Raw genomic sequence first — 16,364 nt, forward strand, 5'->3', positions numbered from 1 at the left:
AAATCAGTGGGGAGTCAATACTAATTCTGATGGATTATGCGTATGGATGCTGAAGTCATAAAAAAAGGTACTGGAGGGGAGGAGGTTAGTTCATGGAGCAAAAAGGAGGGGTGGCAGGTGGAAAATACTATAGCATGAACTTCAAGGGGGGTTGGGTTTTTGAAAGAGGAGGGGAGGAGAAACAGTACTAAAAATATTTATGGTGCTTGTCTGTCTATCCACAGCCCCTGGTAGGCGGCCATGTTTAATGCCCACGGTCCCCATGTGCATGGCAATGGTTGACTGGTCACGGGTGGAGTCCAACCTGTGGGGACCCAATCTGTGGACCAGATGGGGACCTGTCCAATGAGCTGTCATCATTAAAACAGGAAATGGGGCCATTGGATTCTGTTGGGATTTGAACTATGAAACACAAAAATAATTTGCCACTTAAAAGAGCAAGCTGATGCAGAGAAGGAGGGACAGAGACCACCAGGATGGACCCCAAGCAGGCTGAAATGTTGAGGGAATAGTGCTATAAGCAAGCTGAGGATGCAGGACCGCAAAGAAGGAACATAGCAGATGCATCCAAAGAAGCAGAAATGGGGCTGCATGAGAGAGATGGTGTAGCCTGCCCCCGGGCCCTCTTCTATAACTTAACTTTCAGAGCAGGGGCAGGGACTCCATGCAGGGAAACAATGGGATCAGACCTAGGGTTATGAAAGGGGGCTTTGGCTGGCTTTGAACTCATTAGTTAAGTGATCTCGAGCAAGTGACTCAAGTTCCCTCATCTGTGAAATGGGACTAATAGTATTGACCTTACAAGGTTACAATGAGGATTAGATGAGAATATACAGGTAATGCATTTTGAACGGCAAGGTTCCCTGTCATCTTATTTTCTACAAATAAACAGTTCAGGATTATTTCTTTCCCAAAACTTTCCCTCATGCCCTGATCCCCTGCCTTCAAGGAGGGATACCATCTTCTCTTGGTCCTCTTCCTACCTCCCAGGTCATACCTTCTCCGTCTCCTTGCTGGTTCCTCTTTACCACCTTTACCTCTTCTCTCTAAATTCATCTCCTAAGTCAACTCACCTAGATATCTTGCGCCCTTAAGTACCTTAAAATATCATTTATTAGCTGACAGTTCTCGTAGCAACTCCAACCTCTTCCCCAGCTCTAGACTTCCATGTCCGATTACTTACTAGACATTTCCATTCGAACCTCCAATAGGCATCTCAGACAGAGAACTTGCCCCAAACTGACTCTAATCCTCCCCCACCAAAACAAAACCAAACCAGACCCTGCTTCTCCTACAGTCTTCCATAGACCAATAAATGGCAAATCCTTTCGGTGTTGATCAAGCTAAACATCTTAGCATCATGCCTGACTCCTTCCTTCCTTCTCGCACCCACCACCAAGCCATCAGCCAATATTCAGAATGGGATCTTTCCTTGCCCCCTCTGTGGCTATTACCCATGAACACACCAGGGACTGTCCCCATTGGGTCTGTGCCCTTGCTGGTTCTTGTCCTTCCTCTGATCAAATGTTACTTTCTAAATTAGCCTCCCTGGGGCCCCACTTCCCTAATCTGCCTGCCAATTCCCTCACTGTGAGTTTCCTCCACATCTCTAATCACCACCTTACACTATGTTTACTTTGTAGCTGATGGTCTCCCCTCCAACAGTTCAAGCTCTGCAAAAGCATGCACTGGGACTGTCAAATTCACTGCTCTATCCTTAGAACCCAGAAGAGTGCTCAGGACACAGCAGGTGCTCAATAAATGGTTACCAAGTGCAAGAATTCCTAAGTGCCACTCTCTTCTCTGAATTCCCATAACACAAGCCTTAAGCACTTACTTGTATCGATTTTTATGCCCCTGGCAGCTTTTATTTGACTGAGGATGGGGGCCTAGGACACGGGTGTGTGGCCATAATCCCGCCATTTGTGCAACCCTTTACAGTTTACAATCCCCTCACAGGTGACTTGATTTGATTCTCACAAAAGTGAGCAAGCCAGGCAGGGCAGGTATTACCAGCAAGGCTAGAATCCCAGTTCTCCTGCCTTCTAGACGAAGCTCAACGGCTATTTGTTGAATGGAGAGAGTGAGAGAGGAAAAAGGAAAAGAAAAAAAAAAAAAAGATTGAGTCACTCTGTGGAGTGGGGCAGCCCCACTGGGCAAATGGGCTGGTTCTCTGTAGCACATCTCGCAAACGCCTAGCATTTATTGATCGAGTTTTCTAATCTCTACCTGTGTGGGCCACAGAGCTATCCTGCAGCAGGTAGCTCTGGGGGCATCTTCCCGTCTTGTACACCTCTGCTTTCTTTCGGTGCCTCCAACAAGGCCTGGTATATAGTGGCTGCTCAGTGAATGGTGTGGCCCAAGACGCCTTTTTTAGAGATCGGGCTCAGGTGCGGCGACTTGCTCCCGGTCCTCCACGTAGCAAGCAGCAGCGCCGGGACCCCACCTCGGGTTCGCGCTGCCGCTCTCTCCGGGACGCGCCGGCCCAGCAGCAGCCCCAGTTCCGGGTCCGCGCGGGAGAGCGCGCGTGCACCGAGCGGGGAGGGCAGAGCCTGACCCCTCCCAGCCCCAGCGCCTTCCGCGTCCGCGCCGGGGAGGTCCGCGCGCACGGTCCCGCAGCCGCCCCCGCCTCTGCAGCCTTAGGGCCGGGGGTGGGGCGTGGGTGCGGACGGAAGCCCCCTCCCCTCCCCGCCCAGTCCTCGCGTCCCGCGCCGGCCCGCCCACCCCTCCGGCCGCTGCGCCCCGCCCCGCCCCGCCCCGCCCCGCTAGCAGGCCCCGCCCCACACTTCCCCCCTTCGGCGCTCCTCCCCCCGCGCGGCGCTCCATACTTGGCGATCGCCGCGGCCCTGCACGCTCATTGGCCGAGAGCCGGGTGCGTGGGGGCGGGCCCGGGCCCGGCCGGGGCGGGGAAGGAAGGTGGCGGCGGCCCGGCGCGGGGGGAGGGGGGCGCTGACCCGGATGTTCACTCCTGGGCACCCGGGGAAGTGGAAGCGCCGGGTCCTGCTGCGGGGGGGAGAGCCACAGACGCCGGGACCGGGACCGCCGCCGCCGCCGCCGCCACCATGGTAAAGGCCCGACGTCACTCTCTCCCATGCCCGGGGGCCCCACCGGAGCTCGCGTCTCCCCTGTCCCCGCCTCCCCGCACCCTTAGCCCCGGGCCCGAGCAGGGTGGGTCCCCCGGGTGGGGGAGGGGCGGGGTCCCGGACCCAGGTGGACACCATCGCTGCCGGCTCAGGAGGGGGCTGCCGGCACGGGCAGCTGGGCTGGGCAGCGACCCTGTCTCCCTCACCCAGCTCCCGCCCTTGGCTCAAGCTGGAGTCCCACTCTCCGCCTGTCGGTCAGGGTAGTCTCCCCCATAGCCCAGGCTAGACCCCCCTGTGGTCCATGCCAGGCACCCCCTCCGTTGACCCCGGGGGGTCCCCCTTCCTCCTGCCCACGGCCCCGGCTGGGTCCCCTTTCCCCGTCCCCACGGCCGGGGTAGGCCGTCGTTTCTCCCTCCCGTGGCCCAGGCTGGGCTCCCCTCTCTGCAGTTCGGTTTAGGCCTGTGTCCCTCTCCGTTTCTTCTCCATGGTTTCAGTCTGGACACCAGTCAGCCCCTACTCCAGTGGCCTCAGTCTAGATTCGTTTCCCCGCTCTTCCGTGGCTTCAGCTTGAATCTTCTCTTCCCTCCTTGGCCTGGGTCTGGACCTCCCCTCCTCCGCCCGCGGCCCTGGCCTGGACGTTAACCCCCGCTATCCCCTTCCCCAGACTTCTCACCGCTCTTAGCGTAGCCTGCGTCAGCCCCCCTCGGTCCCGGGCTCTACCCTCCTTCCAGGGCCCTGCGCCCTGCCCTGCCCCCGACCCGGGTGGTCCCTCCCCTCTACCCCGGGAGGACCTTTGCCGCCTCTGGGAAGCGAGGGGAGCTCTCCTGCCCGGGGGAGGAGGAGGGTGGTCCCGGAGCTGTGCCTTCACAGGTGGAGGGTTGCCTCCTCCTGGGGAGGCCGCCTGGAGCGAGCGAGGGAAGGGCGGGCACCTGTGTGCCCGGAAGGCAGGAAGGCAGCGCGGCGCTCTGCAGGCCCTTTCCGCGGCCGCTGCCTCCTTGCCGAGGGTGCGGTGCCTGCGGGGCGTCGTGCCGGGGCCTGAGTGGGAGCCGAGAGATGAGGGTGGGGGGAGCCGACAGGACAGGAATGAACGCACAATCGCCCTTGTGAAGCTGCAGCCCTTGGGGGGGCCGCTGGGCCGTGAGGCCAACATACGGCCTGGACACGATGCACCCCAGCAGGCGCAGCCTCCCTTTCCCCCTGAACTGTCAGCTCGTGAGGGTTGGAACTGCTGATTATGGAGGTGCCTCGGATCAGGTGAGCCAGATTCCGAGAAGGAGAGAGAGCATGAGAGCGAGCGAGCCAGCTAGTTCCGCTCGTAGTGTTTTGATAACGACGGCCTGTGTTCTGGGTTCTCTGCGTGGCTTGAGGTTTCACCTAGGCCTCCACAAGTTCACTTACCTCCACTTTGCAGCCTTCTGCAGGGCAGGCTCACCACCCAGATTGGCAGGGCCAGAGGGCTTCTGCCTTAACATGGTCAAGGAACCTTTGGAGATGGGCTAACCGAGCTCAGGCCATCCACCTGCTCCTTTTGCCCAGTGCTGGCAGGTGCTTGCATGTGAACTTTGGGCCCCGAAGTGTTTTGAGGATCTCAGTTTCTTGTTTGATGAAGTGTTGTGGCTGCTGAACCAGGATGACTAATTAAGAGTGGCTAAGTTTTTTCTTGCTGCCTTCCTGTATATTGATTTAAAATGTGGCTTATGCCATTTTTTAATGCTATTGGACTTCTTCAATGTTTGTGTTGTCTGGAGGTGGCCCCACCCCAGGTCTGGGTGGGGAGGTACTCCAGGACAGTTTTGGGTGAGGACTGTGGAAGTGGAGTGAGGTTTTATAAATTTGATCTTAGGGCAAAAGCAGGGGAATGTGGGTCCGGTGGCCAGGTGGGCTGCTTAGGGCAGCATATCTGGCAGGGAGGGGCATCTTGGCTTAGCTCCGATTCTCCAAAGGTAATGGGAAATGCCCGTCATGACCCAGGAGGAGGACAGTGACGTACTATGCTTCTCCAAAGTCCTGTATTTGGGTTTTATTTGGACAGTCTGAAAACTGTGGAAGGGATGGAGGAAAAGGTCTAACATTTCTTGAGGACTGCTGGGTGCCTGGCACCATGCTGAGCAGTCCACCTGTATGAGCTCCTTTAACCCGCATAGAACCCTTGGAGGTAGTTGCTGTCCTCCTTTTACAGGTGAAGCTGCTGCTTAGGACGTGGAGTAACTTAAGGTGTTGCTCGGTCGGTGAAAGCACATCTGGCAGGCTCTAACCTCCATCCTCCCCACTGTTCCAGGCTGCTTCTATGGCGGAAGATAGAAAGGACACTGTTTAGAAAACAGAAGAATGGGGTACTCAGAGATGGCAAGGGAGAAGCCGTGTTTACTGACTATTGGTTGTGTTCTGGGTCCTTTACATAAGAGACCTCGCCTAGCAGTGCAATAGTCAGATGGTGGTAGAGGCATATCTGGCTCCAGGCCAGGGCATGAGCTCGTTGAGGGTAGAGGGTTTTCTCTTGGGTTTTCCATGGCTGCACCCCTGGGGCCTAGAACATCACCTGACACTGAAGGAAATGGCTTGGAGTGCTCTTTTTTGGGGTGTGTCTATGTGTCCATGAACTCGGCCACTTGTATTTTCATACTTGTTCTCTCAGTAACTTGTTCTTAGTATCCCCTAGGCTTACAAGTAATTTCTGACTGCTTATTGTCAGATTGATCCCTTACATGGATACTCTAATAATCCAGACTAGACAGTTGCGCTAGGACACGAGTGGTGGTGTGGGGTTGTACGATAGGTAAATGAGTTAAGGCCACTGTGGTTTTTATTTTCAGTAGGTTTGATGGTAGAGAAAACAGCTAGCTCTCCATTATCCATGGAGGGAAATAGTTTGAGAATCTAAAATGCGTTGGACTTTGGAGTAAATTCCATGATTTTTGTTGGCTTCAGTTAAGTGCACAGGCAAATGAAATTTATTTGCCTGAATTCCCTTAGTAGGTAACAATCTTACCGCTGTAAACTCTTTACAGTTTCAGAACACTTTTCCTTACACAGCTGTAGCTTCTAACTTGGGAATGAGTGTTCTGTTTTTTTTTAAGATTTTATTTATTTGAGAGAGAGAGAAAGAGAGAGAGAGAGCACAAGAGGGGGGAGGGTCAGAGGGAGAAGCAGACTCCCTGCTAAGCAGGGAGCCCAATGTGGGACTCTGTCCTGGGGCTCCAGGATCATGACCTGAGCCGAAGGCAGTCGCTTAACCAACTGAGCCACCCAGGCGCCCAGTGAGTGATCTAACTTAAGAGTTCTGAGTCCGGTGCCAGTTGGTGGAGTTGTAGCGGTGAAAGGACAGGTGGACCCCTCAGGAGTTGTGCTCCAGCTCACAGATGGTTTTGCCTGACAGGAGCTGAGAGGAAAAGCCTGTCATATTGTTGCAAGGTGAAACAATATAGTTGACACTAAGGTATCTTGACTGGGCTCCCGGTGTGGATGAGAGACCGTTCAGCGCAGACCCCACACGATATACAGCCCTGTTCATTTAAACCCAACTAGCCTTTTCGGTGGAACGCTTGAAAAAGGTAGCCAACAATCGATAGCTTGAGATTGAGACGATAAATCATAGTTTGAAAGCAGATATTCCTATTTATAACTCGCAAGTCCAATGCTGCTTTTATATTCCTTGGGTGAGAGAAGAGGACCCGTGACTGACAGCCCAGGGAGATGGGAGCCAGGCAGGTACATAGACCCCCGAGACTCCTGCTTCCCAGGCTGGGGAATGCTGGCCAATAGGCAAATACAGAGGCGCCTTAGCGGGGGTACCGGAAGCTACCGGATAAGGTTAATTTTGTGTATATTAAGTGTCTTCTCTGCACAGCTTTGTGTTGACGCAGTGATGAGCAAGACAAGGGTCCATGCCTCACAGCTTACATTGTTGCAGGGGGAATGTCACTCTTACCAAAAATTTAAGGGGGAAGAGCCTTGTTGATGGGAGGGCGAGCCATTTGCGTGAGACATGGCAGGAGATTTAAGAGAAAGTGGGGGCTTGTGCCAGGTTTCCCCCCCAGACCTTTGGGAGCGTGTCTGGTCTTCCCGCTGCCGTAACTGTGGAAGCGAATTGCACCGCGCACCGCCTGTTTGTTCCTCTCTGCACCAGCAGCCCTCCTACCCGGTGCCGTGGGAGTCCGGCCCTTCTGACCTGCGTAGCTGCCATTGAGGGAGGATCTGCCGTGATCCAGAAACGTGGCTTAGACGATACCTCCTCCCCCATTTTACTTACACGGAACCTGAAGCTTGAGAGGTTGAGTGACCCATGTGAGTGGCGTGCCTGGGACTCAAAGCTAGGTCCCTCTGACTCTTGTGCTGGACACTCATTCTGTGTCTCAGAAGCTGTGAGCAGAAGGGCCCGTAGCACAGGATCTGGGCCCGTTGCTCTTTGCAGCAGATCCCAGCAGTGAGAGTCGGGTGTGGAAGGCCAGAGGATGCAGTTGCGAGGTCACCCACATTAGGACCAGCTAGAGCGATGCCATTTCTAAACCTAAGCTTTTAGAGAGTTGTGTTTCCGCGTAAGGAGGTGGAGATGTACATTTTTAGGGCACCAGCCATGTGCGTGAACTCTGCTCTGCTGGGAGAATCCGTGCCTCAGCCCCACCAGGACGGCTCAGCCTTCGGAGAGAGGCAGCACAGTATGGGCAGTTAGGACGTAGAGCCAGACTGCCTTAGGATAATAACAGGACCTCCTCATGAGGCTTGTTTTGGGGATTGAGACCGTACACGTGAAGTCCTTCCAACAGCATCTGGCATGTAATTACATACATACTCATCATTATTATCCTCAACACCACATTACAGACGAGGTTCAAAGGGTATGTGGTGAGTCCCTCTGTTAGCTGTTAAGTGGAGGAACTAGGTTTTCTGACTCCAGATACAGACCCCTTTCCTCTACTCCTGCCTGCCTGCAGGAGTTTGCTTGGTCTTGGGCTGTGCCGTGAACGAAGAGCTTCCCTAATAGAGCCCGAGGCTCTACTTCACCCCAAATAAAGGCTCCCTGTGCACGGGACACCGCGTGTTGTCACAGCCTGATGCTGTATATCTCCGGTTTGGATGCCTTGTCTGTGCCTGGTGGAGCCCCTTGTGAACTGAGTCCTTGCGTTCTTCCCAGGCTGGAAGAAGAGGGTCAGGACTGGGGACAGAGCATGTGAGCTCCGTGACAGCAGGGCCCTTGTCTGTTTGGTTCCCACTAACCACCCCACACCTTGCACTGGTCGCCTGAGAGTGAATGCGTGGTGAGAGCTGAGAGTGGTTGTCCTTTGTTTGCTGCCTGCTCCTTGGAACATGGGCTTTGGAGTTGGGCGCGTGTGGGTTGGAGTCCTGCATCTGCCACTCAGCTTGTGATCTGAAGTGGGGGTTCTCATCTCCCTCGATCTCAGTTTCTTGATCTGTAGCATGAGGATAACATTTTATAGGGATACCGGGAGAAAGATGGGGAAAATTGTAAGCACTTAGTCCAGTGCTTGGCACACAGTAGGTGGCAGTTATGATTATTATGTCTTATTCTGCGTACTGGAGAGTAAGGGACACAAATAGCCATAATCCCTGTCCTCTAATCCAGAAAGGGACACAGGATGCATCCAAAAAGTTGAGTGCAGCAGGAAGGACATAGTATAGAAAAGGCTTAATTAGCATGGGGAACTTGTCTGCTTGGCCTGCATTCCACTTCCTCCAGGAAGCCCTGCAGACCACTTCAGCCCACAGGCAGCTTGGGTGGGGGCTGGGTGTGAAGCCCAGCGAGACCTTGCCCAGGCAGAAGGACAGGGTGGGGTGCAGTCAGGGAGAGGCCATTCTAGGCACTGTCTGGAACAAAAGCAAAGTTCAGGGGTACAATCAGCCCTGAGTTTGGAGATCAGCCACAGAGTAGACAGAGTGAGTGGGGGTGCCTCAGTCCCGGGAGTCAGTTGGGGAGTGCCAGAGTTGCTAAGCTAAGGAGTTTGCATTTGATCTGGGACAGTGTGGAGCCAGTTAAATATTTGACAGGGCAGGTAGAAATTTGAGGAGGCTGGCAGAGTTGTGGTATTTTAGGAAGCGTCATCTGGCTGTGGTGTGCACAAAGGCCCTGAGAGGTGAGAGATGGGAGGGAGGCATCCGCCAGCACCAGTCTATGGGGTTATGGGGGTCCCAGCCCCTGTGAGGCCGTGGGTATAAAAAGGAACACATGGTTGAAAAAGATAAAGATAGGAAAGCAGAGTAAGATGCCATGATTTACCGTCTTTTACCGCCTCTGGAGCTGCGGGGGACGCTTCTGCCCCCGGAGCTCCCTGGTTAGGCATTCTGATAGGATGCTTATCATTGATCCAACTGCTATTTCTGGTCAGTTTAAATCCTAGATAGTAGTGTCTGCAAAGCCTTGATATCCTATTAATAACCGAGCAGGGATTTTAGTCTGGTTAGCCCAGCAATCCTTCTGTATCTGCAGTTGGCGCCCAATTCTGCTCCTCTCACGCGGCCTTAGGCTCTGGGCAAACAACCGCCTAAGACAGCCAGTCAGCCGAGGGGGGCGGAGGCTCTGCATGGTGGCTGGAATAGTTTTTATTGACTACTTTTTGATACCCAAAGCAACCCTTTGAGGCAGGTTCTCACATTACCCTCATTACGCAGGTGAGTGAGAACCTAAGCCGGACTCTGCAGTCTGACCCCAAAGCCCGTGCTCTGGACCCTCAGCGCTGCTGTGTCCAAGGTTTTTTTCCAGCCAGCCATTCGTTCCATGGATGCTCACGGAGCCATCAGACAGACCTAGTAGAGTATGACTCTTACGTGGAGGAGGCAGATGGAGACAGGGAAAGCTAAGATTCTGACAGCCTGGGGCACAAGCAGAACCAGCGTGGTGGAAGTCCACAACAGAAGGGCTTGAGCTTCAGGGAGCCACTCGCTTTCCCTTCTCCCTTCTCCCTGTTTTCTCCTGGTCGCACCCCGTGTCTGACATGTCTGGAAACCTGTGCAAGGGAGTCTTCCTCTGCAACTTTCTAGTGATAAGTCCAGTAGCCCTGTTTCTTCCAAGACAGCAGCCCCAATGGCTCGCATCGACCTGCCCCAGGGTGGAGTGAGCCTGTGTGTGGTAAGTGTGGATGGTGCCTGGCACTCCGTAAGTATAGCAGGAGTGTTGGCCGTGACCTGATTGTTTTATGAATATGCATGCCTGCTAGGTGGTGGCTCACAGAACCTCCCAGCCAGCCTGGAAGGCAAGTGTAGCCCTAGTTCTGCTGAGAGCCCAAGAAGTGGAGTCCCCTGCTAAAGGCTGGCAGTCTTAAGGGCTTGCTGCCTGGTGTTTTCTGGCCACGAGGATCTTACCACACTGCAGACTGCCGGCAGTCGTTGCTCCTGGCTCAGCCCCTGAACGTCCCCACCCACTGCTTCAGCTGCTTGTGAAGGCTTCCTGTTCCAGCCCTGAACTCCTCGGGGCCCTTCAGAGCTAGGACCTGCTCAGAGACCGTTATGTTAGTATTATCTGGGCTTACTGTTTCAGAGGTTTCTCTAAGATTCAGGCAGAGGACTCACTCACCGTTTACCAGGTGAAATGTCTTTAAAATATTAAGGTTATGAAAAGATGCTTTTGCATGTACTCTTTCTGCTGGGCTGAGTAGCAAGCAGCCTCCCAGTGGAATTATGTGTTTTCTGGTGGTAGCAAATGTCCTCATCCTTATCTGCACCCGTGATCAGTGGACGGAGGGTTCGGGATTGGCTCACTCACATCTGATGTCGCTACACAAGGTTCTCTACGGTGAGGCTTTGGCCCTGAAAGGGGTGTGTCTGATTTTACAGGGATGGGCTTCCTGCATATAGAGTTTTGTGCTAAAAAACTGAGAGGGGGAGCTTTTATCCACCACACCCTCCTGGTGAAAAATCTGATTTTAGGCACTGTGGTCACTGAAGAAGATACTCTTGAATTTCTCTCTGTCTCATCTCTGGCTTTGATTTTTTTTTTTTTTTAATTTAAAGATTTTAAGTAATCTCTACACCCAATGTGGGGCTTGAACTTAGAACCCCAAGATTGTGATCTAGAGTCACATGCTTGCGACTGATCTGGCTTTGTTTTTATCAGTCCTTTCCTTCTCTGCAGAGCACAACTTGTCTCCTCACCTCCTGGGCAGCGTATAGTTGCTGGGGTGGATGTGGACCAGTCACTGAGGAACACACACCCCTCCCCAGTGGGGGCCGGACTCTTTGCTCTTTCAGAACGTCCAGCACGGGCTGTCCTTGCTTCCTTGTCTGTCCTCCTCCTGACAGCTCCTGTGTTCAATCTCTTTCGGCCGTAGCGGGTGTGGACCTCTGGTTGTCCTGAGATTTGAGCCCTCTGACTTGGCCTTCAGGAGTGCCCTTGTGTAGCAGGAATTGGAGGTGCCCGAGTTAGCAGTCTTCATCCCGTAGGTTATTAGGTATTCCCTCCTGGGTTCTCCACGAGTCTGGAAAGTGTGCCTGCCTTCTGCTGCTGTCTCTGCTATATGCACACAGTCACTACCTTTAATTCTCTCAACCCAACCCTGTGACGGTCGTTTTCTCATTGCCCCGATGAGGAAACTGAAGCTCAGAAAGGTTTAGGAGCTTGCTGAAAGGACCCCAGCCAGTTAATGGCAGAGTTAACGTCCTGACGCGGGCCCATCCCACTCAGGAGTGCATGCTTACCGAATTCTGCTATCCCACCTGTCCCGCATGGACTCACCAGGATGCTTATTTTATAGATGAGGAAGCAGAGGTTCACGTGCAGGTCCAGCCATGGTGGCTGAAATCTGGGTTTAGACCTTAGAAGGTTTTGTTGGTTGAGGCTGTTAAAATGAAAGTGGATGGATCTTTCTGAGCTGTGGTCTGTTTTTGGAAAGCTCCCTGCTAAGCCTTCGAGTGGCAGGTAGGTCCTAGCCTGCCATCAGTAGGCTCGCGTCTTGGCTTTTTGGGTAGGACAGTGGTTCTTTGTGCATATCCTAGTGATTGTGACAGCCTCCCACTGACAACTGTTGGTTGAACAAAACCTTGCAGGACTCCCTTGGCATTTTCCTGTGAAGCCCAGCCCAGCCCAGCCCTGGGGGCCACACGCAGCGGCGGGCTGCAGGGCCTCTGAGGGGAAGGAGCATAGTGGCCCGTTTCAGTAGTTAATTTGACCTTGAGCACCTTCAGTTGGTGACCCTCATGAAGCCTCAAGTTGTTTCTTCCCCTTAGGAAGGAAGATGGAACGATAAGTGCCCCCTCAGTGTGGATGCCATCGCAGTGTTCTGCTGTCTCCAGCACGCGGGCCATTGCTCCGTAGTGTTTGTTGAATGAAAGAATGTCTGGTAGGCCCTTAGCGAATGTGCGTCTGGCTGTGAGGAGTTAAGTGTTGGGCTCCTCCTTATCAGTGTCACTTTAGGTAGAGGTGACAAGAACAGAAGGAGCTGAGCAAGGCCCCCCTCCGAGACTGGGTCAGTGCGCCCTTCAGCCCTTCAGGCCACTCTGGTGTTGAAGGTTGTCTGGAGGCGCTGGTGGGATCAGGGCTTTGTGGGAACAGTGATCCTCATGGCTCTGACCCTCGCTGGTGGCCCTGCACGTGTGGGCACTGAGCACTTGGTGCCGTCACATGACCGGCCTGGAGTTCCCGAATGATCCCGGGCAGTCTGGGTTCCGGAGCGCAGGGGCAGTGAAGGGCAGGGTCTGGAGCCCATGTTCAGATCCCAGCCTGCAGGTGTGGGCGGCTTCTTTCACTCCCAGCCTCAGTTTCCTTGTTTGTGAAATGGTAAAAATGAAAGCATTTCTGATGGATTTTTCGAGGGTTAAATGAGTTAATACATGTGAAGCCCGACGCAGTAACATTATTATTGTGAATATTAGTAACGAGATGGTGGTGTTATCCGTGCGGTGGACTCTTCAAGTGCTGTTAGAGCCCAAAGAGACGTCAAAGTGGAAACTCCCTTTGCTTTGTGTTGGAAGGAGTTTAGACTTTGTGTTGCGGCTTATCTTGCAGGGAAGTGTTCCTGCTCCCAAAGCTCACTGGAAACTCAGTTACGGGCCTTGCCCTGATGCACCTGACTATCCGTGAACAAGTTGTTTGAAATGGTGCTTTTGTTCCAGGTTATAATAAAAGTCAGTCTTCTGGAAAATGTCTGAGTTGTTTTTTTTTTCTTTCTCATGGCACGAGTGGCCAACCCTGGAGTGCCAGTCACATTTGGTATCCAGGGCTTTGAGGGGAGCAGGGCATGGTGCTAATCAGTGATGCTTGCACCTCGTCATTCCTACCCCCTTGCCTCAACTTTCTGAGCTGTAAAATGGGCATAATAGCTGCCTCTTCACAAGAACAGTGTGCATGAAGTGCTGTAGTTCAGGCCTCCTGTGTAAGCATTTAGTACAGGTTCATTGCTATCTGTAGGAACTTCATCATTCATCATGTAAATTAGCACCATTCCACAGGGAAGAGAATTGAGTTGAATCTAAAAATCCCTGGATTGAGGAAACCATCCATCTAAAAAGCAGATGTAATGATAACACTGAGGGGCGGCCCTGACTTTCTGGCTTCCAGGGGCCTTGCTCTTGGACCAGACAGCCCTCTGCACATCGGCTTAGAGGATTTATCACGCAGGGGAACTTGCACTGGGCCAGCCTGTGTGCTGAGCACTATGGATACCATCTCGGGTAATCTATACCATAGCCCCATTTTGATCGTGGACTCCCAAAACGTTTTTGCAGGTGTGGAAATGGAGGCCTAAGAAGATAAGAGGTGTCTTGTACAAGGTTACACAGCTAGCAAGGAACAGAGCTGGTCTTTAAACTTGGTCTTCTGATTCCAGGTTCCAGCCGTTAGTACTCAGGGAAGGCTGGTCTGAGGATGTTGTTTTTATGTACAGAGGAAAGTCTTTATGTTGATGGTTCTAACCAATGTTCTTTAGTGCTTTTGTACATTTTGCAGCTCAAAGCACGCTGTGTGTTAGATGGCTGCCCCTGGTTCTGCTTTGATGACTTGGAGTTCATCTTAAGATGCTGCAAGAATGAGGGATGCCTAGGTGGCTCAGTCAGTTAAGCGTCTGCCTGCGGCTCAGGTCATGATCCCGGGGTCCTGGGGTCGAGTCCTGCCTTGAGCTCCTTGCTCAGCGGGGAGCCTGCTTCTCCCTCTCCCCTGCTCGTGCTTGTGTGCACACTCTGTCTCTCCCCCCCACCCCCGGCCCAGATAAATAAATAAAATCTTAAAAAAAAAAAGATGCTAAGGAATGAGCTTGCAGTGGTTGTGGTTCTTCATTTAAAAGGGAGCCTTATTTCCCACATAGTAACTGCTAACCTGTAGTCAGGGTTTGGAATCACTGCTGAGACCCTGAGCGCCCTATAGTCTTTCTTTCTGCCTGCCCCGTCTCCTCTGTTCTGTGCACATCCAGGTGGACTCTGAAATAATGCAATGTGAGGATATAATAACTGTTATATATATATGACCAAGCTAGCATTTGAATTTGGGACCAGCGTACTCCATGCCCTGGCTGTGTTATACCTGCAGCAAGGGCCAGAGACGAGCAGAGAGGCTATAGTCGTCTGCCTATCTACAGAACCGACAGAATTAGTCCATCCCCAAGAGGTAAAGCCAATCAAAGATACTGAAAGAGGTTCCTGACCTCAGAGAGCTGAGAGCGCTAGGCTGTGGATGTCAGCACCTGTCTGCAGGATGGGCTTCCAGTCATGGTAGGCTCTATTCCTTCTCGTCTTATTTGGCACTAGGTGATATGCCTGGAAAATGGGTCCAGTCTTCACATTTTCCTAACAACCTTGATTTCTTCATTCTTCTTTTAAATCACTTCCTTCAGAAGTGATTAATGTAGAATTCCCTTGTCCTTTTGCCTACCATAAAACTGGTACCATAAAGCTGTAAGGCTTTCTCAACCCTTTTGGCCACAGACTGTGTGGTTTCTGAGCTTGCTGAATTCCACATGGAGAGCACACAGGAGCATCCTGGGAATTTTCCCCAGGATCCTGCTTTTATTTTGATTCCACAGTATCTGTTTGGTACATATTGATTGTTGGGGAGGCATTTCTTGAAATAACAAGCGAGAACTGGTTGCCATGGTCCCCAAGGAAGGGCCCTCCCATCATGTGACTAATTGGCAGAACATGGACACATAAATAGAGTGTTGGACCTCCATATGATGAGCTCAGAGTGCCTTGTGAGCCATTGAATTAACTGATAAAATCCCAGGAATTGAATTCCGTAACATGCCAGAATCTCTCAGGACAGGAAAGAAACGATTTCTAAGCCTCAGGTGCTGGGCTGTGTGTTGTAACAGTACAAGCAGATTCTAAGTCAGCTGAAGCATTCAGCAGGCCCTCCGAGTCAATAAGGAAGGCGCTAGCATCTGTTGCTCCCTGCTTTACTTAGCACTTAACATGCATTATCCTCATCAGTTCCCAGATTTCTCCTAAGAATGGGATCCTGTGAATTTAGGACTTTTTGTAAATCATAATTATGGAAATTTAGAGACCTTATGTAAATTGCTAATAAATGACAGAGCCGGTATTTGAACTGGCTGCTCTGACTTTTAAGCCTTTGCACGTAACCTCTGCCGTCTTGGAATTTTGCTGCTCATGCAGGGCTTGAGGCTTGTCCAAGATCCTACAGTAAATCATTAGCGCAGTTGGGTGAGAGTCCTGTGTCTGACACGCTAGAATCTGTACTCTACCAGTAGGCTTTTGTCTTTTCTGCTGCAAAAACTTGAGCGCGTTTGGAAACTCATCTTTGAACATGCTTCTCCAGTGATACGTGCAAAGATCACACTTTCCAACATGACATTGTGAGAGAGCTTCGTGGCAGTAGGGTAGACCAGCCCACAAAGCCAGCGCCCTTAATTAAAGAAGAAATCTAGGGACAGGTCTGGACTAAAACCTAAGTCCCTTTGATTTTAGCTCCTACTTTGTGGCTGTGTCCGTAAGGGACCATGATCGTGGTAGCCAGGCACTGGGGAAAGTGGATGTCCAACAGTCGGTTGAAAAATGGTGGTACAGTAGCATAATGGTATATAACACAGCCATTAAAATGTGATTGTGTCTGGATGGCTGGGTGGCTCAGTCGGTTGGGCGTCTGACTCTTGATCTCAGGTCCGGTCTTGTTCTCAAGGTTGTGAGTTTGGGGCCCCACGTTGGGCTCCACACTGGGTGTGGAGCCTACTAAAAAAAAATACGTGATAGAGTTGAGTAAAGCAAAGCCCTGAATCGGTCTGTTCTGCCCTCAGCTCTCTAGAATGTTCACCTTAGAATTTCCTCCTTGGGGTTGTGAGGATTCAGTAAATGACCGGTTTGCAGGCCCTTTACTGTGTCTATTAG

General features: G+C 52.2%; 1 protein-coding gene across 4 annotated transcripts in view; it reads left to right on the top strand.

Annotated features, from left to right (window-relative positions):
* Window positions 1–2,955: 2,955 nt before the first annotated feature.
* Window positions 2,956–16,364, top strand: part of CAPZB (capping actin protein of muscle Z-line subunit beta) — a 131,261-nt gene continuing 117,852 nt past the window's right edge. For 2 of the 4 annotated variants that reach the window (XM_035019623.1, XM_035019625.1), the window contains exon 1: window positions 2,956–3,065. In XM_035019623.1, coding sequence (XP_034875514.1) covers window positions 3,063–3,065 — 3 coding nt within the window. In that variant the 5' untranslated portion in view covers window positions 2,956–3,062. Of the gene's footprint in view, window positions 3,066–4,130; window positions 4,338–16,364 lie in introns of those variants that run through there. The other 2 variants (XM_035019620.1, XM_035019621.1) reach the window with 2 other exon arrangements.

This window comes from Mirounga leonina, unplaced genomic scaffold (assembly GCF_011800145.1).
Source record: "Mirounga leonina isolate KUSES-001 unplaced genomic scaffold, KU_Mleo_1.0 Mir_173, whole genome shotgun sequence".
NCBI lineage: Eukaryota > Metazoa > Chordata > Mammalia > Carnivora > Phocidae > Mirounga > Mirounga leonina.